The 23,594-nt window shown below is 42.7% G+C and overlaps 1 protein-coding gene across 10 annotated transcripts in view; it reads left to right on the forward strand.

Annotated features, from left to right (window-relative positions):
* LOC147995368 (CD99 antigen-like protein 2) overlaps positions 1-23,594 on the forward strand; it is a 73,555-nt gene that overhangs the window by 32,168 nt on the left and 17,793 nt on the right. For 5 of the 10 annotated variants that reach the window (XR_015684175.1, XR_015684169.1, XR_015684170.1 and 2 more), the window contains one exon: positions 12,746-13,052. Coding sequence is in view for 5 of the 10 variants with exons in the window: in XM_087655076.1 (XP_087511202.1) it covers positions 13,391-13,453; positions 19,379-19,450; positions 19,807-19,893; positions 21,799-21,864 (288 nt within the window). In the remaining 5 variants the exon portion in view is untranslated. Of the gene's footprint in view, positions 1-12,745; positions 13,454-19,378; positions 19,451-19,806; positions 19,894-21,798; positions 21,865-23,594 lie in introns of those variants that run through there. The other 5 variants (XM_087655077.1, XM_087655078.1, XM_087655079.1 and 2 more) reach the window with 3 other exon arrangements.

Genomic DNA, 23,594 nt, shown 5'->3' on the forward strand with positions numbered 1-23,594 from the left:
ACGATGCCACAAGTATGACTTTGTTGGAATTACCTCACTATGGAGGCAAAAAGCAAATTAGTGGTCATTTGGGGTCTGAGGTGGGTAGTGGATGGAGTCCTAGGAAAGGTAGAGACAAGTATGTGTGTTAATCGGAGGTGAGGAGAAGGGGCCAGTATAGTGATGTAACTGTTCTTTGCCTGGACTGTGGTGGGGTCACATGACACATTTGACAAAAGTATGGATGAGCAAACATTCTCCAATGAACGAAGGTAAAACAGCGGAAGTCTAAACCCAGTGTATGGTTGTGTGAATTTCAGTATTTTTATTGTGATGATAGACTATGTCTTGCTATAATGTGACTTTTGGAGGAAACTGAGCAAAGCACAAGAAACCTCTTACGTTGCTTCTTACAACTCTGTGAACCTGTAGTTATGTTGGTAAACTTTTGAGATCCTGTGGCTCAGTAATTCTGAAGACATCTGCATACATGTCATGGGTAGAGGGCAACACCATGTGTCTTCAATTGTTCTCTACTTTAAAAAATATATGTATTTATTTGCACTTTTGTGTCTGTTTTGGCTGCTCATACATAAGTGCATCACTCGAATGCAGTCCCAGAGGAGGGCGCCAGATCTCCTTGAACTGGAGTGCAGGTGGTTGTAAGCCAGGTAACACATACCCAGTGCTAGATTAACAGCCGAGCACCACCACATCCGGCCTTTACATGGCTGCTGCACACGTGAACTCAGGCTCTTATGCTTGTGCAGCAGTAACGGTACTCAGAGGTCTCCCTAACCCCGTTTGACTGCTTGAAATAGAATAGGCTTTTCTGACATTGGAATTGTACCGCCCAGTTCCTCGTGCTCATGTGCACAGCTGGTTTCGTGCTTGGGCAGTCAGACTTAGGTTTTGGTTGGAAGCCAGGTATATTTATGGTCCTTAAGACATAAGACCTCCCTCTCTCCATCTCACACCCTGAGTACTTGGCCATTTCTCATCCTTCTTCTCAGCACACATTATACAGGGCATCACTGATGCAGATGGGAGCTGCAGAACTCCTGATCCACTAAAATGTGAGACATGTCATCTGCTGACTCCTGTGGTTCCTTACCGAGCCACTCTGTTAGGCTTCCCTCACCATGATGCACTTTATCCTCTAAGACTCGAGTCAGTGTGAGGCCTTCCTCTGTAAGTTGCTTCTGTCAAGTGTTTGTCCCAGCCACGAGACTAGAAGTCCGAGAGTGGAGAGATGGGCTGGGCTGTTCCTCACTTGGTTCAGAACTTGCTTGGTCCCTACCATCAGATAATCCCAGGCACAGAGACTGCAGTTACACACGCTGTCAAGGTGCATTCTAGCTGCAGCATGGCTCAGGACTCTGTGCCTTTGCACCTGACTGATAGCCCACTGCGTACTGGACTGCATCATAGGAGATGACCTGTCCTCACCTTTCTCTAGTATTACTTCTCTCTTCTTTCCTTCTCCTCTCTCCCCACCCTGTTTCTTCTTGTATTCCTTTCAGCAGACTGGACTGCCCCAGTGACCCTGCACTTCTGCTTGTCATGCAATGGAAGATGGCTGTGTTGCTGTCTGCTCAGTAGTGTTACAAGTGATATGTGATTGGCCAGCATCACCCTTTTCATTGTTCTTGGGTAATTTTCCGTATTCCACGTGTTTCTCCTGAAAATAGATGCTTGAGTTGCTTTGTTTTTATTACAAATGAAACATGTCTGAGAGACCAAGGAGGGGCATTCCTGACTAACGGAGCACATATATGTTTAATGTCTTAAGAAACTTCTGGGGGTTTCTAAAGTGTTCCTACCATGTTACCCTCTCAGCAGCAATGCATGGCACATTCCATCCTTCCTCAGAGTAAGAGGAACTTCCAGAGGAACAGAAGTGGCTTAAATCAGAAAAACAAATTCACTCAAGAAGAGCTTTGAATCACTAATGAATGTTGACTGAAACACAGAAACATGGTAGAAGCACTTTGGAATGCCTCCTGTGTCTAGCTAGTGTCTGTGGACACCCGTGTGCTCTTTTTTTAATTTTTTTACTCTTTCCCAGGTGTTTGGACAGACCAAGGATACAGACATGCATGCCTGAGGACATAATGTTTTAATTATACAGATGTGTGTGGCATCCAGCTTGAAGTTCTCTGTAAACAGGGCCAGCTGTTCCTGACATTTTCCTCTTCTCTGCTTTTTCTTTGTATAGATGCAGACAATGAAAAATGATGATTTCTGTTCCCTCTGATCAAAGACTGTTAACCTTTCAGCTATAGCCTTATCACAAAGCCAAGAACTACTCATTGAAGGGGGGAAATGGGCCTGTTGACATTTTACAGGATATTTTGAAATGTTAAAGATCTTTTTGAGGGTGGGGCCAAGGGCACAAACACCTGTAATGTGTGCACTGTCCTGAGTGTCCTTACATTCTCAGGAAACAGGCGGCTACTGCTTTGTCTGTACTCTTGGAACAAACACATACCCTCCTGAAAGGACCAGAGTTTGTTGTGCTGATAGAGGGGGCATGTGGTAGACTGGGCTGAGGCTTTCACAGCCTCTGTTGAGGGAGTAGTACTGGAGGGGGGAGCCTTTCTGTCTGGTATCATTAAACAATGCTTGTCATTTGGGGCTTTGATACGTTGCTTAGGCTACGACTTGGCAGGACACTTCCATAGAGCAGGACACACAGATTGGTATGGTACCAAAGTGGCAGGAAAGCAGTTTTTTTTTCATTTAAGAATTTAAGAGGAGGGCTCAAAACCTCTGCACTCTGTAATTTTGGTCAATCGTCATTGGCTATCTGTTAGTCTGGCAGGCATGAGTTTTAAAAACACGAAAACAGTGTTGGAAAAGGATGTTCCGGCTCAGGGGGAAACCCAGGCTTTGCCAACCTGACTTTAAACATCTTTTTTCATAGAACTTAGCACAGCTAGTGATGCTGGGGGTGGGTTGGGCAGTGTAGGGAAGAAACTTAATTATGCAAATTTTGATCTTAATGCTTTATTCGTATGTTTCCTGGCAGGCTGTTCTTTAATCTCTAGAGCAAGATTGCTCAGAATTACCATATATTCTTATTAATTTCATTAAAACTATAGCAAAGGTTGTTTTTGCTATAATCAAGAGTGATTTTGATTAATACTTAGGAAATCAAACCCCTCGCCAGCAGTGGGAATGAGAACAACCTTCTCAGTCAGTCGTCCTTTCTCTTCCTTCTCACCCCTTCTTGCAAAAGGCCAAAGATACAAATGCACCAGAGGGATTTTTCAGTCTGTTTGCTTTTGCAGATAGTTCTACGGAAAACACTCCAAAATGGGAGTCCATTTTCCTCTCTCTTGAGTGTGAAGAAAGAACACACGTGTGCACACCAGCCTGCCTTGGCTGGCAACAAACAGTGCCAGGAGCACACACCCTCTCTTACAGGCTGACTGTTAAGTCAGCAGAGAATGCTGGGAAAATCTAGAAGATGGAGCAGGTAACATACCCATGTACCCATGTAAAGAGGACATGAAAATTGCAGACAGGTATTAGATAAAAACTAAAGGACCAGTCGAAGATGATCTATCTTTGCTTTTAGAAACGATACCTACTGAGGCATCCCACATTATAACTTGTTCTGATTTCAAAGCATAGTTTGACATGTGTGTTTTTGTGCTTATGATCTGTTCATGAGCGTTCATTAGTACACTATGTACAGTGTGAGGAGCAGCAGGTCATTGAGGGAGAAAAAGATACTGGAAAGATAGTCATTTGACACGCTATAGTTTCTAATGTTTCAATCACACCCTCCTCCATTTTCCCTCCCTTCTTTCCATTCTTTTGAGTACTGATGCTGGAAACCATGACCTTGTGTGTGCTAGACAAACACTCTATCAATGATTCTCTGTTGCCTCCTTATTGATCTGTGTAATAATTTTTGGTCACAGGATAGGTGTAAAATAGTGTATCTTCACTATCTCCTCCTTCAAGGAGTGCTCAGTACTCTAATCAAAGACAGAACCCATTTGTCCATTGTCTTTTTCCTTGCCAACCTCTATGGTTCCTGCTTTTAGGAAAAAGTGGGGCCAGCTTACAGGTTCAGAGGTTCAGTCCGTTATCATCAGGGTGGGGGCAGGACAGTGTCCATACAGATGTAGGGCTGGAGAAGCTGAGAGTTCAACATCTTCCGAGGGCAGATAGGAGAAGACTGGCTTGCAGGCAGCTTTTAGGAAGTCTTGTCAGACTATTTCTTATGTTTGGACACTGTAGGTATCTGTGTTGCACTGCTTTCTTAGGGCTACTGGGACAAAGTGGAGTTAAAGTATACATTAACAACTGGCCACACAGCAACATTTGATCCATTAAAGACTGAATACATGACAGTATGTATTATTTACTTCTTTATTGCTTTGAAAGACACCATGGCCAAAGCAAATTAAAAATAAAATTAGGATGATGTTTCCAGAAGGTTAGAGTCCATGATGGCAGAGAGAAGCCATGGTGTCAGGAGCAGCTGAGAGCTTACATTTTGGGTAATTTAGTGTGAGCATGAGTGAGTGTGTGCGTGTGCGTGTGTGTGTGTGTGTGTGTGTGTGTGTGTGTGTGTGCGCGCGCGTGCATGCACAAGAGTGTGTACATTTATGTGTATGTATATGTGTAAGAAGAGAGAGAGAGAGAGACAGAGACAGAGAGACAGAGAGACAGAGAGACACACACACAGAAAGAGAGATTGATATGTACCATGGTGCCTGTGGAAGTCCAAGAAAAGTTATGGAGTTGATAATTTCCCATCTCTCCATCGGTTCAAGGAATTGAGTTCAGGTTATCAGGGTTTCTGCTTTTTATGCAGAAGATAACTGTACAATAAACTGGATAACTTAAAATTTGAAAAGAAATAATAATATTTTCCAGTTCCCCAGAGTAGAATTCCCCAGAGTTCAAAATATCAGCAGAGCCATGCTCCTGAGTGTTCCTGGATTTGAATGGAATCCTTCCTTCCTTCCCCCACCCCATTCTTAACTACTTTGTATCTCACTAAAATATAAGAACAGCTAACCAGTTTCCTGTGGATAGATGTGATGACTTGGAAGCCTTTCTTCTGGATTTAGATTAGTGTGAGCAAAGGATGTGTCCCTCAGGTGAGTGGAATGCCATTCTTTGTCACCTCAACTTTCACAAATCCTTTGCAATCACAGTAATTGCAAGAAGCTGTGCAGACGACAGGGTCATGGTACAATGCTCACAAATGCCAATGTGTAGCAAAGGCCTAATAATACACTAGGTGTGAATTATGAACCTTAATTAAGGCCTTTGCCAGTCATATTGCCCGGTTAGAATATACATAATTGTAAGTAGGACTCCATTTTTTTTTTTACAAAAAGAATATTTGCTTGTTAAAAGTGTGACATTCAAGAGTCAGCTTAATAGGATGTGGAAAGATTTCCCAATGAATACTGCAGACCTCAGAAGAACAAAGGCGAGCACATGGTTTGTTTTAAACAGATGTCACCTGCTGTGGAAACTTCTTTCAGGCAAAGAATACAATGTTCTTACTGTTCTCCAGGCCTGTGATGGACTGTTATATACATAGGAGAAAGGGGGAGATAGTCTCTCTATTTCTGCCTTGAACTTAGATGCCTAAAGCAACACAAATCCATCCATTAACATTTTGGGTATTAGGCAGCTGAAAGATTCCCACTAGAATAAAGTTCAGCTTTAGCAGCGTTGTCCTCCTCTGAAGGCTCTAGTTTTCTTTGCCTTTCCTGAGTTTGTTCTTATTGTTTGTTTTGTTTCTTTTTGTTTTGTGAAATGTGTCTTCATCTCATGGATCATGGCTCCTTCCCCTGATCCACTGACCACATGTTGTCTGATTATCACTCTTCTTTTCTTATCACGACCCTAGAATTCACTTTGAGCCTGTCTAGATAATACAAGATAATAACTGTATCTCCAATACCTTAGAAGCTAGCTTAGTTACATCTTATAGTGATTTCTGCCTCATAAAGTATCAACTGTGTATGCCCTGACACTCGAAATGAGAACACCCCTGAGGGATTGCATGCATTACAGGAAATTGAACATTATATCATTAGCATTGTGTCGTGATGTCACACTGTTTTTATTTTACATAAAACCACAATAGATTCTCAGAAAAGATCATATCTAGACAACTTCCATATATGGTTTTAAAAACAGTGTAAGATCTTTTGAAAACCAGAAATGAAAATTCCACAATATGTGTGTTAAGTGCGGGGTCAGCTGAAATGACTCAGACCCATTGCAGGGGCCTAAGTACTTTTTCCTTCCACTAAGTGGTGGTTAATGAGCACACAGTAAGCTAAATGGACTGTGCATGCAGTCTTCTTCTTTTGTAGCCTGGGTTCTGCTATTTTGCACAGGTCTGGTATTCATGTTTTTGCATGTGTCTCATTTGGTAATATCTATGTTACTCACAACGCAGGTCTAAGTGTGACAAACATGTTGAGTGTACAGTGGGGTTGTGTCTCAGCGGCTCTACCACAGGTGTCTTGCCTCAGGCCTCTTGGGCATTCTTTGTGCAGAAATGTTAGAACTCATCTACCCAGTGATCCCACAGGGATGTGGGGTGATAGCCAGGACATAATGATTCTCTGGTTGGGGCGGGAGGGACATGATTAAGTGTGTCTTAAAAATTATCACTTTTACTTTTGAAATTATAACATAATCCCATCATTTCTCCATTCCCTCCACTTCTCCTCCCACCAAACCCTTCCATGTGGGCTGGAGAGATGGCTCAGTATTTGGAAGTGTATTTTACTCTTCCAGAAGAACTGAGTTTGGTGCCTAGTACCCTTGGCAGATGGCTCACAACTGCCTGGACTTCTAGCTCACAGGCTCTGATGCCTCTGGTTGCCTTGGGCATTCACACATACACAGGATGAAAATAAAATAAAATAAAATGTTAAAATGACTCCCATCTACTCTTGCTTGTTCTCTTTTAAGTCCACAACCTCCCTTTTCATTAATTGTTGTTACATGCAACTATGTATAGATTTTCCTGCATACATAAATATAACCTATTCAACCTGTCTAATGTTGCTTGTATGTTTATGTTTTCAGTACTGACTACTTAGTATTGGGTAAAAATTGACCTGCTCTTCCCCGGGGAAGACTATCAAAGTCTCAGCATTTCTTAGTTGCATGTAGTTCTTTGTGTAGAGTTGAGGCTTCACGGGCTTTCATCCACTTTGGCGTGTCTATTAGCTTGGTAAATCAATTAATTTATTGAGGCTTAGTTACTGAGAAGAAACTGTGACTGAAAGGCAGCTGCATCACCAAAAGCTCACCACAGAGGATGGGGAGAGGGTTCAGTCCGTAAAGTGATTGCTGCATAAACATAGGAATATGAGCTCAATACCGAACACCCACGTGACAAGCCAATGCCAGTGGCACACACTTGTGCTCTCATTGTTGGTGAAAGGGGGAGAGCAGATCCTTGGCAGTGAGTAGCAAGCTGACTTGACTAAATTGCTACGTTCTGTGTATGTATGAAAGATTCTGCCTCAAAAATAGTAGGGCCTTCAAATACCCACAAAGGAGTGTGTGAACCTAAACAAAGAAACACACACACACACACACACACACACACACACAGACACACACACACACACACACACACACACCTGCACATACATCTACAAAGTTTGGTTTTGAAGTTCCACCCCAGCATGGGTGATGGCTCACCAAAGCTGTAGACATAGAGCGCTCTGAACAATTTACAGGTAGCCCGAGGAACCAGAGGCATTTTGTTAAGTTTTATGTGCCCTACAAGTCTACCTTCTCACTGTAGGAAGGGATTAGCAGTGACTGACTTTATGGAGGACCATACTTTGAGCTGTTGGAAGGGACAAAAGTCCTTAAAGAAAACGGTGTGCAGTAAAGAGTCACAGGGTAGGTTGTAGCTGGACTGGAACTAAAATCCTTGCCCTGCCTTGTTTAGAGCTGCTTCACTCCAGTCCGTTTCTATCTTCAAGAGGCCTCCTTCATGATATACCTTCCTCCTCTTCTTTGAGGTAGGGTTTCATCGTATAGCCCTGGCTGGCCTAGGACTTGACACGTACACCAAGCTGTACTTGAAATCGCTGTGCATACCAGGCTCGCCTTGTGCCTGTAGTAGAACGTCTGCTGACTCCCAGTTTCTGGGAGTAGAGAGGCTCTCGAGAGGACCTGGATTCAGTTCCCAGCATCCACACGATAACTCGCAGATGACTCTAAGTCCAGTTTTAGGGGATCCGATGCCCTCTTCTGATCTCCAAGGATTCTTGCACACTCATTGATTTTATGTGTGTGTGTGTGTGTGTATCATATTAATAACATATTAAATAAATAAAAAATATATTTATTTCTTGCCTACGTAGGTGCAGAGTATCACTCTTTGCCTTTGCTGAGGAAAGGTTTCCTCTTTCAAATTAGCTGCCCCTAATCCATCATCCAGCTCACACACAAGTCTTGAGTCTCCTTATGAGCAGCAGTAATTAGATGGACCAGAACATGAGAAGGGGAGTGGAGCAATAAAACAGGCGAAATAATTTCGCATTACTTCCAGACTGGTATCTCAGGGAAAACTGCTTAATGGACTGCTTGTTCTGTAAGTTGGGTTAGCATTCAAGTGTGTGTTTCTGGGGTAGTGCTTTGGGCCCAGGGCTAGAGAGAGAACTGTCGATCTCTACTGGCTTATGGTACTGTTAGTGTCGGTCAAGAGGATAAGATCTCCAGTCTGAGTGGAGACTGGTTCGATCCCTTTGGTAAGGGATCACCATAGAAAGGTTGGCTCACCAGCTAAAACCTTGCTGAAAAGATAGAATGGTTTTTAAAATGAGACACTGTACTTTTCTTTCCCACGATTCCCACCACCATTGTTCAGAAGCTTACCGACCAGTCATGTAAAAGGTCCTAAGTCCTACCCTATGACCAAGTCAGAAAAGCATACATATTTTTCACATTTTCTAACTCTTTTCTAAGTGTTCTTTCCTTAGTACTGGGGTCTTTATCCCCAGCATTTTGGGCCTCCCTACTCTTTCCTTAAAACCTGTAACCCCACATGTGGCTGCTTGCTGGCCATGAGTCTAACCTCCATGGCAGCTTAAACAGCACGGCTTGGCCCTTCTCCTTTCTCGTCCTCTGGGAGCTGCTAGGGCTTTACAGCTTGCCAGTCCTGGGGTTCTTCTTCTGAACTCTAATAAATCGTCCTTGTGGTTCTTTGTGAGTCTGTTTTTAAGTCCTGTTGTCAGTGTGACTCCGAATCCCAGAGGGGACCTTGATCTCCCCTGTGTCACTGTGGGAGGAAGATTATAAGAGTTGGACTTGATAATACTGAATCCCATGTTCAGGATTTGGAAGTAATATGTAAAGGACTCTGAAAAGAAGCAAGACTTGGCTACTAGGCTGTAAGCTTTTGACTCAGAAACTTTTTCGGTGCATTTGTAAGCTTGGCACTAGCAGTAATCGCCAGGTTGTGGAGAGGGTCCACATGACCCTGTAACTTTGGGCAGGTTGAGTATGGTACACTGGTGGTTCCATTTAAGTGGAACTGACAGTGCTGTTTGGAGGGGTATATGGGAAGATTTGGAGGGAGGGAAGGGAGAAGTGTTGTAGTAATAATCTCAAAAATAAAGGGCCTTTTGCACACACCAAGTACGTGTGCTATCACCAAGACATTTCCCTAGTCTAATAACCGTTTTCTGTATTCATTTACCTAGATAAAGCTTGAGTTTTTTTTCCCATACCTTGGCTACTGTGAATAGTTTTGCACTGAGCGTGAGCGTGCAAATGCCTCTGGTTTACCAACCTCAGTTCCCAAGCTTCATATAACTGGATTATAGGATAATTCTATGCTTACTTTTCAGGAGCGTCCATACCATTTTCCATGGGCTAGGATTAAAGCTAGCTTCATTGCACTTGCAATTTTTGTTTCCTCAAAGATTAGACTTGTCGTACATTATCTTTTAATTCATCGGTTGACCATAAACATCATTTCTTTGTGGAAAATGTCACTTAATTGCATGGGTCATTCTTTAGCTGTGGTGAAGCATTTTGGTTGGACGCATGTTAGTCTCCTTGTTTTGTGGTGCTGGGAATTGAACCCAGGGCTTTCCACTTGCGGAGTGAGCCCTTGGCCTGTAAGCTCCACCTCACTGCTGCAGTTTGCTCTTTTGCCTATGCTTTGGGAATGCTCTTCAGGAAACCATAAGCCAGACCTATGCCCGCTACTTCTTTTAGTACCTCTTCAGGATTGGGTATCACATTTAATAAATTGCAAATTAATTATGATTCAGTTACTGTATTGGAATAAAGGTCTAATTTTATTCTTTTGTGTTTTCCCACCAGTGATTCCTGAAGACACTATCCTTAACCCTTTGTGCATTTTCAACTCTCCGTAAGAGTTACGTTCGACTTTATTTCTGGGTTGTGTATTTTACACTACTATTATTTTGCTTTTATTTTTGGCAGCTTTGTAGCATACAGGTCAAGTACCGCTTATATGGATTTTAGATCATTTTGTATTTCTGACTTTTATATTATCTCCAACTTGTAGTTCTTGCCTGTCACTGACCAATGTTGGCCCTGTCACTTTCCTCACTGGCCACACAGGGCTTTCACTTATTCTGAACTGCGTCCTAGGATTTGTGATGTGTGATTTTATTTGTTCTGTTCCTCAAGTGCTTGTTTAAAATCTAGGCTCAGACTTGAAAACTAGCTTTTCATTAAGATTTTGGTTCCCAGCGTCCATGGCGGGCTGCTAGCTCTACCTCCTAGGGAACTGACATTCACTTCTGGTTTCCAAGAGTACCTGTACCTATGTCCACAGATACACATATATATGTAATTTTTAAAAATTAAAAATAGGGGTTGGGGATTTAGCTCAGTGGTAGAGCGCTTGCCTAGGAAGCGCAAGGCCCTGGGTTCGGTCCCCAGCTCCGAAAAAAAAGAACCAAAAAAAAAAAAATTAAAAATAAAAAAATTAAAATCTAGACTCTCCCATTTGAGACAAAGTGTGTGATATTCAGCTTTCTGAATTAATCCTTGTATACAACCGCTTCTTCTGTGGGGTTCCAGAAATGACCCAGCAGTAAAGATCACTGACTGCTTTTCCACAGGACGTGGGTTTGTTTGATCCCTAACATCCACATGACAGACCACAGTCATCTGTATTCCAGTTGTAGAGGACTTGACACCCTCTTCTGGCCTCTAAAGGCACTGCATGCATGCCATGCAGAAACATACATGGCGCGCCAAAACATACACAATACACACACACACACACACACACACACACACACACACACACACACACACACACACACAAAGGAATTTCAATCGTTTCCTTTAGATTACCCACTTTGTTGTTTTTTAAACATGCTTTGCTCTGCTTGGCTTTCCCTTTGTTCTGCTTTCTAGCTTTCTGAGGTGTAACATGAGGGCTGATGTATTGCAGGCTTCCAGTCAGGACTGCTTTCCATTTGAATGTATTGTGATCCCATTTGCCCTTGTCTCTGGATCCTGTTTGGTTTCCGTCTAGTTGGTTTTCCTTGACTTATGGATTGTTGAGAAGAGTGCTGTTTAATTTCTACATATTTGTGAGCTGTCTCTCTCACCATTCAGTTTTAGTTTCATGCTGTTGTAGTCAGAAAAGAGACTTGATATGATCCCACTCTTCCATAATCACCGCTGGAATGTGCTTCATGTATTAGCACACGATCTATGATGTTCCCTATGTGTGCATTTGCAAAGAACACTTGTAAAAGCCACTGTTTCTCCCCATGGTTAGGTCATCCATTTGATGATGGAAGTTTCCTATTACTGTGTTACATTCTATGTTCATATCTATTAATGATTGCCATATATGTTTGGGTGCCTGACAATGGAGACACACACACACACACACACACACACACACACACACACACACACACATGCACATATCACAAATGCATTTGACTTGTTGCTGAAGTAGCCCTTTTGCATTTTGTAACGATCTGTTTCTTTCTATCAAAATGGAGTGTTTGACTTCTGCTCTATTTTTTCTTGGCGTAAGTGACCAGTCCAGCAGGTCCAGTTATTCAGGGTCCCGAAGAGGCCTTCTACCTGTGTATCAAATGGGGGTGAAGAGAAGAAGGAGACCAAGCAAAAGTTCTGTTGTCAAGGTCTCGTTTATTGGGGTGAACGTTACAACTTTTAAGGTTTTCAGGTAGGGGGAGTGTCCTTATTGAAACACAAAGGATGGAGGGAGAAGGGCATTCCAGCAGCGAGAGCAGAAGGTGAAGAGGTCATGTGATGGAGACGCTGGAGACGTCTGGTGTTTGCTCAGACTGAAACATCCTGTGAATGTTATCTTCCTGTGCCGTAAATTCATGGGAGAGGCTTTTGTCCAACACTCTCAAGACTTATGACAGTCATTTCAAGGTTGAACATCTGTGGCCATGCAGCCAAGAGTCACGTAGACACTTTGAGCCACAAAGCGGCCAGGCCCAAATCCAATATGGCTCCCTACATGTAAGTATAGCTACTTTGGATTTTTGTTTTCCGTTTGCATTCACATCCCCCTTTTTTTTTTAAATGACAAACACCATGTCAAGAGTCTATTTTAGCATCAGCCTCAGTGGTGAACACTTGCCTAGTACATTCTAGGTCCTAGGTTCAGTTCTCAGAACCACAAATTATAATGGTAAGGACAAAGAAAATATTACAATCTTTCCTTCATTTTAAAAACTACCTAAACTTAAAATTGTCTTCTTCTTTGCAGGATATGGAGACTTCGATGATTTTAATCTGGAGGATGCACTGAAAGAAACTTCCTCAGTAAAGCGTGACTCAAACAAACAAGTCCACCAAGCAAACACAAGTGGTCGGCCATGCACCACACTGACAATCTTGCCTTCAGAAAAGTACACGCATATGAGACTAGCTGTGCCTCCATCTACCTGTTTGTTCTGTTGTGCAAGGCTTGTGTCGTTTTGTCATACGTGTGTCATCTTCCTTTTACATTTAGAAAATTTCACAATTTTCATTATGTTGAAACCACAAGAGAACATGCATCTGCCTTCGCCTTTTTTCTGCTGTACAAAAAGAGAACCCCGACCCGTTTCATTCCTCTCACTGTTTTGTTTTGAGACAGGGTCTCTTGATTTAGCCCGAGTTGTCCTGAAATTCTCTGTGCCGACAAGGCCGGCTTTGACTTGGGTCCAGTGCTAGAGCAACAGTGACTCTTGGCCACTGATGTGCATTTCTAGCTTCAGAACCCATGACTTTTTATGATTCTTCAGTGTGATCCCCACAATGGCCTCGGGGACCTATACTGAGACCATTCTCACGATGTGACTTCTGTAAACCATAAAGCAGCCACTGTGTTTTACAATCTGCTTCCTTTCGTCCTCCCTTCTCCCTTCAGAGAGCCACTTTAGCACCACGACTAGAAGGACAGGAACAACCAGAGCCTCATCAAATCCAGCAGGTAATGAGGTGTGGGAAGTGAGGAAGGCCAGACTCACCTGAGAAGGGACACAAAGAGGGACTCATTAGGACTCCATCTGGGACAGGGTCAAAAGGAGCCATGTAGAATTTTTAGCTGCACATATGAAAAGTTAGCAAAGGCACCCATGTGAATGTTAGATTTAATTCAACAGAATCCCATCTGGTTGGTCACTGTGCCTTACGTGAAAGCCATGCGTTTCCACTTCCCTATTGCTTTGGGTGACGATAGCTGCCAGAATCCAGGTACAGGAGGCGGAAGGGGTGAGCTGAAATTGACTTAAGCCCCAGCCTATCCCCATAGCTCCCAGGTTAAACATGAGCCATTCATAGTCGAGCAGAGTTGGGCAACCTGAGGCCTAAGGAGAAGTCTTCAACGAAGATATTCAGACGTTTTCATGATATTCTCTAAGTTTTTGAAGATCTCGGGAGAGTTTGTGTATGTGGGTCACATCTATAAATACTTCTCATCTGAGAACTTAGAACTAAAAACTGATATTAATCCGAGGAAAATAAAAAGCCATATGCATTGACATATGTGGTGCGCTTTTATGAGAAGTAACTGTTCTTATAAGGTGAAAACATAATTTAGAGTAATGAATGACATTATTTTATAGTTTTCTGTAATGTCTGGCTTCAATAGAATTCATCTGGATTCTTGGTGTGTGTGTGTGTGTGTGTGTGTGTGTGTGTATGTGTGTGTGTGTGCGCACGTGTGCATGTCTGTGTCTGTGTGTGCCTCTGTGTGTGTGTGTGTGTGTATGTGTGCGCGCCTCTGTGTGTGTGTGTGTGTGTGTGTGCACATGCATGTCTGTGTGTGTATGTTTGTGTGTGTGTGTACATTTCTGTGTGCGTATATGTGTGTGTGTTTGTGTGTATGTGTGTATGTGTATGTGTCTGTTTGTGTGTGTTTGTGTTACTCTGAGACAGACGTAGGAATCACTATGTAGACCACACTTTACTAGACAGACCAGACTGGCCTCAAATTCACAGAGATCTATCTACCTGCCTCTACCTCCCCACCCCCCGACCCCTGTGCTGGGACTACAGATGTGTGTTACCACTCCTCCTGGATTTTTAATATCTGCATCTGGACTGAGCAGTTATAGGTTCCTGAGGTTCAGTACAACATGCGGAGAAAATCCAGACTCATGCAAATGTGTAGGAGAAAAGGGGAAAGAACTCAATGTGCTTTTTTTCTTTAGTATTTTCTTATTTATTTATTTACTCCCTTTTTGTCCAAATGGCTGCCAGTTTCCCTGCTCCCTTACACAGTCTCTCCCTCTATCTCGCCCCTTCTCCTCAGAAGGATGGAGCCCCCAGGGTATCGTCCCCACTCCCCACCCCCGACACCTAGCTGGCACATCTAGCCTCTTTGGGGCTGGATTCATCCTCTTCCACTGAGGCTAGTAAGGTAGCCCAACCAGGGAAACAGGATTCACAGGCAGGCAACAGCTTTAGGGACAGCCCCTGGTCCAGTTGTTTGGAGCCAACGTGCCCAAGCTGCATATCCGCTACACATGTGTGGGGACCTAGGGCCAGATGTGCATGCTCCCTGGTTGGCGGTTCAGACCCTGAGAGCTCCAAGGGTCCAGGTTAGTTGACTCTGTTCATGGTCCTTTGGAGTCCGTGACCTCTTCTGGTCCTTCAGTCCTTCCTCCAGCTCTTCCATTGGACTCTCCTATTCTTTGAATGGATCATTCACAGTTTGCTAGCGCTGTGCACTGGTCACTTGGAAACACTGATACCCCAACCAATGCACAATGTAATATATTACAGAATCACACCGAATCCTGTTGCCACCTATCTCATTGAACAAAGCGTTCAGTAGTCATACAGGGTGGCACCACCTGTAATCCCAGCACTGTGGAGGCAGAGGTGGGGAGAATACCAAAAGTTTGAGGATAATCCTGTTCTGTATTGCAAGTTCCAGGGTACTCAGGGTTACAACAGCAAGATCTCTTGTCCCAAAACAAATAAGCAAATAAATGATGAGTAAAACAATGATTTAAAAAACCACCTAGATATTGAAAAGCTGCTCATATCACAGCCACCAGCAAGTTTTCGGAAAACTGTCTTAAATTCCAAGTTTCGTTACTGGCAGCAGATATGATCAAGGGAGGCTGCAGGGATAGTTCAGTGGCGCAAAGCACTAGTGCCTGTGTGGCAGCATTCCTCTTGGAGGCTCTGCGGGGGAGTTATTTCTCTCCTTTTGCCATACACATTCTTTGGCTTATGACTACTTCGTTCATCTTCAAAACCATGGATATGCCAGTGTTTCCTCTTTCAGTTTGTCTATTTTTCCGTATCTGTAGCCCAGGCTCATTTGAAATTTGTTATATAATTCAGGCTGCCCTCCAAGTCCTCCTCCTCCTGAGTCTGCCTGTCAGATTCTGGGTTCATAGGTGGGCACCACCACACTTGGTTCTCATGGATCTTCTGTGCATACAGTCCTGTCACCTACAGACCGTTTTCAATATCCTTTCCTCATTCTTGCTAGGACTGCTGGTACTGCATTGAATAGAATTGGTAGATTGGACACAGTTGTCTTGTTCCTCAGGTTAGAAGGAAATCTTTCAGTGTTTCCCCCTTGACTATGTACCCTGGTGCCTCATCCTGTGTGGTCTTCATTCCGTTGGGTGACTCGCTTTCATCTTCGTTACCTTTCTAGTTGCTGTAAGAAAGCACCAGGGTGGAAGTCGCTTAAGGGAGAGTTATTTTTGCCCAGTTTGAGTGATGATGGCATACACTCAGCTCACTCCATCACCTGTGTACAGGCTAGGATCTCAGACCGAAGAACCATGTCATCTGCCGTAGGTGCTTCTTTTCAACACAGTTTACCGAGTCAAGATGATCTCCTACCATATTGCTGGAGGCCTCTCTCTCAGGAGGTTCTAGAACTCATTGAGTTGACAACTCGCGCTAACCACTCTAGCTTCTATGGCTGATATGTGGAATTGTCATCAAAAAGATGTTAAATTTTGTCAATTTCTCTTTCTATACCTACTGACATGATCACATGGTTTTTATGCTTCATACTTTTAATGTTTAATGATTTAATTTATGTTGAGCAATCCTGTGTCCCGGGCATAAATCCAGTTTTGATTATAGGGTGCAATCTTTTAAATATGCTGTTCATTTTCTTTGCTAATGTAATGTTTCCTTGATTTTTGCCTCTATTCATGTAGTTTTGCTTGTTTTTGGCATTCTTCTCTGGCTTCGCGTGAGGGTCATGCTGTTCTCATGAAGTGAATTTGGAATTCTTTCCTCCTCTTCAGATCTGCAAGGATTTGAGAAGGATTAGCTTTAACTTTTCTTTGAATTCATTTTAATAACCTTCTTTTACCTGGATATTTCTTTGTTGGGAGGTTGTTAATTATTCTAATTATCATCCATCCATTTATATTTTGATTTTTCATAATCACCTTAATAGTTTGTGTGCTTCTAGAGCTCTATCCATTTCCTCTAGCGTGTCTGATTTGTAGGAATACATTGTCCATTGTAGTTTCCTTTGTACCTATTTAGTATTAGTTGTAATGCCTCCTCTCCCATTTATAATTTTGAGTCATTAGAACAAGTTTTGAATCTTGTTTTCTTTTCTCAAAAAGCCAACTCCAGATTTCCTTTCTTTCCTCTCCTCCCCCTTGTTTTTCCCCGTTTGTTCTGAGGAAAAACCTAGGACCTCTAAGTAAATGCATGCTTGCTTCTGAGCTACGCCACCAGCCCACAAGAACCTTAGCTCCATTAAAGCTTCCTGATGGTTTTCTTGTCTAGAATTCTTTGTCCTCCCTCCTTTCTACACATCCTATTCCTATGCCACTTCTTCCTCTTCCTCCCTCTTTTGAGACTGAATCTTACTATCTTGGCAAGCAGTCCTAGCTGGATCTCAAATGCCAGGTCCTCCCACCTCAGCTTCCTGGATCGTGGCCGTGCACCAGGTGGCCTGCTCTTTCCAGCTTCGTAACAACTTTTCCTCTTATGGGCCATGTTTCTGTTGCGAATATCTGAACTCTTTACTAAGCATTCATTCTGAAACATTCTAAGCATTTCCTTCTGAAAATTTAATGGTTTAATATTTAAGCAAATAGAACCTATCAATTTGCAGTTAGTTTTATAAAATGAAACCCATTGCTTTTTGTTTTGGAAGTTTAATTATTCCAGCACCTTTTGCTGAAAAGATTTCTTCCTCCCTTGAGTTACTTTGCATATGTATAACAAAAACCTCTTGAGCAGATCTGAGGTCTTTTGACCTCTTCATTCTGTTCTGTTGCCTATATCTATCTGTCTGCCACATCTTTGATAAATGTTAACTATGAAATATTAGGTAGAGTGATTCATCCCACTTTATTCTTTTTAAGGTTTAAAAAAGACAATCTCAGGTTCTGCCTTCCCCAAAAAGTTTAGATCAAATTTGACTATTTCTGGAAAGAAACAATCAGTGGGACTTCTATAGGCTTTCATTGACCATAGAGAGTGTGGGAGCTGATGTTGCCAATCTGGTGTGTTTTCTGGTGTGTGTCTTTATTTGGATCTTCTTGGTTTTATACCTTTAGGTTTACTTTACGTTTATAGTAATTTCCCTCACCTCTGCTTTAAATACTTTGCTTTCTGAGACACTGCTGAAATGAGTTCAGTAGCATCAACATGTAATAGTGATGACAAGGCAGTATCCAATCCATCACTTACAAAATGCCACAGTAGTTCTCCTTTACTCTTAACCTGGGCCCCATGTGACCCCACTGCTCACGTTGGAGTGACACGCAGGAAGCACAGAGACAGAGACAGGAAGTGGATAGTAAACCTTACATGTCACCTTCCAGTGACGTATTCCCAACAATTGGCCTGTAGGGTCGTTTCACGTTTGACTACAACACCCATTTGTTTGTTGTTCTGTGACGGTGCAAGTGAGTTGTTTGGAAATCCTTGTTGTTTTTTCTTTTCATTTCTTTCTCTTTTTGTTTTTGTTGTTTCTTTAATGCAGGGTTTCTCTTGGCTGTCCTGGAACTCACTCTGTGGACCAGGCTGTTTTCAAGTTCAGAGATCCTCTTGCCTCTGTTCCTCGGAGTGCTGTGATTAAAAGAGTGCATCGCCATAGATCACATGAAACTCAAGAAGGATGACCAAAATGCGGATGCTCCACTCCTTCTTTAAAAGGGGAACAAAAGTACCCTTAGAAGGGGATAGGGAGGCAAGGTTTAGAGCAGAGTCTGAAGGAACGGTCATTCAGAGCCTACATGTGGCTCCACATGTGGCCCATACATATAGAGCCACCAAACTAGATAAGATGGATGAAGCAAAGAAGTGCAGGCTGACAGGAACCGGATATATATTTTTTCCAAAATGTTTTCTGCTGAGTGTTTAGAAACTAGCTTTTTAGATCTTTGATCCACTTTTAGTTGACTTTAATGTATGGTATAGCATGATGGTCAAATTTGCTTCTTTAACCACTTTCAGTTTGTAAAGCAGTTCTCTGTACATCACATAAATGCTAGCTTATAAAACAGTTCTCTGCACATTACAGACAACACCAGCTCATTCATCTCTGGGCATCGCAATCTGCTGTTCAGTTCTTGCACTAACAGTGGAGGAAACTGTAGCTCAAAGGTCTCGGGGATCGTCTAGAATTCCCTCTCCATGTGTGCAGCAGATCTGGGCTCATGTTTTAGCTCTGGTCAAGTGGTGAGATGTGGGTCTCTCGGTCCCCAACATATGAAGAATGGTTAGACTCTCCCTCACTTAAACCTGTTCCATCTCTTTGCCATCTTTTTCCGGGTAGTCATGAGGTTGTATAGGAGCTTTAATAAGTACGAACGATGGCCTATTCACGGTGTGACTTCCTTAAACTATGATGTAGGTATGCATTTTATTATTATTTATTTTTTTTTGCTGTTTTCCCTCCTACTGTCAGAGAGAGGGGACCACATCACCACTACTACAACGAGAAGGCCAGGAACAACTAGAGCACCGTCAAATCCTATGGGTAAGACAAGCTCTCAGAGGAAAAAAGGAAGGGAGGATTTTCCACATCAGCTACCTGTTTCAGTGGGTATCCTAGTTTGTGTTTCTACAGTGATAATTAAACACCATGATCAAAACCAACATAGAAAAGAAAGGGTTTATTTTATTTGGCTTATGACCACCAGTGTAGGGATGGTACCTTCCACGGTGTACCGTGTCCTTCCCCACTGATCGATCACTGAGAAAATGCCTAACAGCCTGAGCTTATGGAGGCCTTTTCCTAAACACGGTTCCCTCCTTGTAGATGGCTCTAGCTCATGCCGACATAAAAACTACCCAGTACAGCAGTGATTATCTCTTTTGTTCTGTGGTCCCCAGAACTTGATGGGTTTGACTTGGAAGATGCCTTGGATGATCAGAACGATCTAGATGGCCCCAAAAAGCCAAGTACAGGAGAAGGAGGAGGTAAGTTCTAGTTGCTCAACATCACAGGCCAGTGCTATAGTTCCTGGTATGGTTTGTCTTATACCTGCAATGGCGTTCTGAGACATCCAGTGTACTGTAGATCTGGGCCAGATCTGGGCCACGTTGAGCTGCCGGAGAATCCCACAACAGTAGTACTGATATATTTTGGTCTTGGGATTCTCCGAATTACTGGGAATCTCAATAACTATTGTCTGTGTGTGTCATATCTACCTCTGTTTATCATCTATATATTTAATTTTTAAGAAAAATCAGTATTGTTCATATAAAATGATAATACTAAACCAATACATATTAACATAAATAGCACATTGTATGAGTCTGTGTCGAGAGAAAAACAATTTGTCAGAGAGTGGCATTATTTTATACTTCTTAGAAATTTCTAGAATGTCAATCTTGCTAGGAGATGCCTGGATTCTCATATTGAGATATGCAGCTTGAAAGCTGTCCTCTGACCTACACACACACACACACACACACACACACACACACACACAAACTTAAATACAATTAAATTCAAAAGGGTTTAAAACATACATATAAAGGAATAATACATTTTAAAAAGTGTTTAGTACCTTTCCTCACTTAGTTCTCCTTTCATTACTGTTCTGGTTGCCCTGACCAAGTACCTAGCAAGTGAAGAGAAGAGGAAGGATTCTTTCAGTTTATCATTTTAGAAGCGATGAGGCCCCGATATATCTCTGCTGCTCGAGTTGTATCCACACACAGGAAGCAGAGAGACAGAGACAGGAAGTGGGCTAGTAAAACCCAGATGTCACCTTCCAGTGATGTATTTCCAAAAGCAGGCCTCAAGAGTCCCAGCACATGAGCCTATAGGGACATTTCACGTTTGAACTACAACACCCGTTCAATGGACTTGTGCCCATTTGTAGTTTTCTAGCATTGCAGGTTAGTCTTTGGAAAACCTTGTTCTCTTATGGTTTATAAAAGTTCAGTGTAATGCTGCGTGCTATAATAAAAAAAAATCCAACTTGCTGCTAACACCACCCATACCACTGGAAAAGACTCACGGTAGCTTACAAAGGCTTCACCCGAAATCTTGTCGACAAGCACCATCAGTGGCTGTCCTGGACAGACGGATTCATTTCATTCAGTTTTAAGAAATGCTTCCCAAGTCATCCAGTTGGTATGACATTCATTCTGCCTGGCAAAAGTGGTCTCATGACACAAAGCAGACAAAGCCAAGTAAGAGAAGGAACAGTGACGCCAGGGGCTTAGCAAATCACCCCTCTGTCCTCTGGAATAGAGCGGGACGGCTTTAAGCACACTTTGCACACAGAGCATAGGACATTCAGGAAGATGTGCACTTAATCACTGAACTATGGTTAATAATGATTCTGCTTCTTGTATTAGTCATCTGTGATTGTGTTGCAGATCGTGAGAAAGTTGAGACTTATTTTTGCAGAAAGGCATTAATCTCCTTGGTTCAGTTAAGAAGCAGAGTCTTCTATAGAGTCAGAGCCTCAGAGAGCTGCCATCGAGGCAGGGGGATGGCGTCTCATCTGAACTTAATTATAGGATTGTATTTCTTCTCTCTGTGGTCACACAAACACTCAAGATGATTGGCCGTTCTACAGAACATATACGTCGGCAATGAGCTGTCTGAGGGGCCGGTTGAAATTTTGCCTACCCCCTTTCTTCCTTGTTCGTTTCCCTCAACATCCTTCCCTTCCCCCTCCTTCTCCCCCTCCCCATCGATCCTTAGTATGAGCACAAGGTGTGGTTCTGAGACATCTGCTGTGCCACTGAACCACACTCTCAGTTCCATGAAGAACACTCACGTGTCATGGACAACTTTGACTAATCCAAATGTTTGCTGCTGAGATTTTTTTCTTTTGGCCACTGAAATATGTGGTTTTTCTGTAGGTTGGTCAGACAAGGATCTCGAAGATATCTTGGGAGGCGGGGGATACAAACCTGACAAGAATAAAGGTAGGAATGTTGCTTTGTTTGGCAACACATGGATTCTCCTTAAAATGCTAACCATCTGGCCGCCAGGTAAACATGTCACTCTCAGCCTCTGGCAAATCAGGCTTTGACATGTGCACCTGTCATGTGCAGTGGGCTCTCATTCTTGTGGGTGGGGGCTCATTTGTGAGCCATCCTGGGATGCTACCCATTTGCTCTGTTGCTCTTTAAGCCTGAGCTGGTGTCCCCACTACCTAGGTGCACCTCATAAGCCAGTTTTTCATGCAGTGCGAGGGTTCAAACTTAACATGGCACACATTTTAAAGAAGCCCCTAGCAAATCAGATGTTTACAAAATTCCTTTGGATTCCATTTCCCCTTCCCAGGAAGATTCACACTTCCCTCCTATTGCATCCCAGGAAGTGGAAACTCTCCTTGGGGTATATCGTGTGAGCGAAGAAACTATTTTCAATTAAAAAGACAAACAGTTGGGGGAGGGGAAGGAGAGGGAATAGGCGCTGATGGACAGGAAGGCAGGAAGGGGAATAACATCTGAAATGTAAGTAAAGAAATATATCTAATAAAAAATTAAAAAAAAGAATATACAAAAAGCAATTAATAAAAAATTATCTAACGAAAAATTAAAAAAAAAAAGAAAGACAAAAAGTCCCACATCGTTCCTTGCTGGGTCCGAGCCCCGGGTCCTGTTTATCAGCTGATAGAATCCATTCTTACCTTAAAGATCATGGGAGCTTTGCTACTTTGCAACAGAATTTCAAGGTAGCCATCCCTGAGGTTTAACTGTGTTTAAATGTGTAGGAAAAGTAAACCACAGGATCAGACTGTCTAGAGGTTTCAATCCAGTCTGACACACAAAACAAAACACAAAACAAAAACAACCAACTGAAAAAAAAAAGCCCTTAATATTAAAAAAATAATGTAGCACTGGTTCAGGAAAACTACGGAATCTTCATCCAGCCTCGCCCAAGGAGCCTCCATTGTAGAACCATAGAGCTGGTTGTTCTAAATCGGAAGTTGTTATCTGTGAAATAAAGTCACCTATTGACATTTTGGAAATTATGTTAGATCTCATTTTGTGTGTGTGTGTGCGTGTGTGTGTGTGTGCATGTGTGTGTGTGTCTGTGTGTGTCTATGTCTGTGTGTGTCTGTGTGTGTCTATGTCTGTGTGTGTGCCTATGTGTGTGTGTGTATGTCTGTGTGCCTGTGTGTGCATCTATGTGTATGTGTGCCTGTGTGTGCATGTGTGCCTGTGTGTGTATGTGTGTCTCTGTGTGTGTATGTGTGTGTGTGTGTGTGTGTGTGTGTGAAATTTTCTCACATGTGTAGATTTCAATAGCCCTTAACACAACCAGGGAGAGATTATCATAAAATCTCTTCTGCATGCTGCCCCTTGAACAGTCATGTCCTTCCCAAGCCTCATGTTTGCAGTTTCCACAGCTGTTCATGACTGAAACCTTTCTTCACACATCTGTCAGATGGGATCTTAAGCTTGGATGGGGTGAGGTGTCTGAGTCTTGTGTGGTGAAGTACGTTCCTGTTGGAACCCATAGGTGTCACATGCCACAGTTGTGACCTTTCACATAATCACTTTTGACAAGATGTTGGAATGTTGTGGTGTTTGAAACCCTTTGTTTATTATTCATGTTATGATGGAGAAATTGTAGCAGGGTCCGAAGAATTCAAGCTTTGAGTCCATCAAGACCCCTCTTTCCGAGTCCAGGCTGAAGTTGAGCA

Source organism: Rattus norvegicus, chromosome 3 (assembly GCF_021556685.1).
Source record: "Rattus norvegicus strain SHRSP/BbbUtx chromosome 3, alternate assembly SHRSP_T2T, whole genome shotgun sequence".
NCBI lineage: Eukaryota > Metazoa > Chordata > Mammalia > Rodentia > Muridae > Rattus > Rattus norvegicus.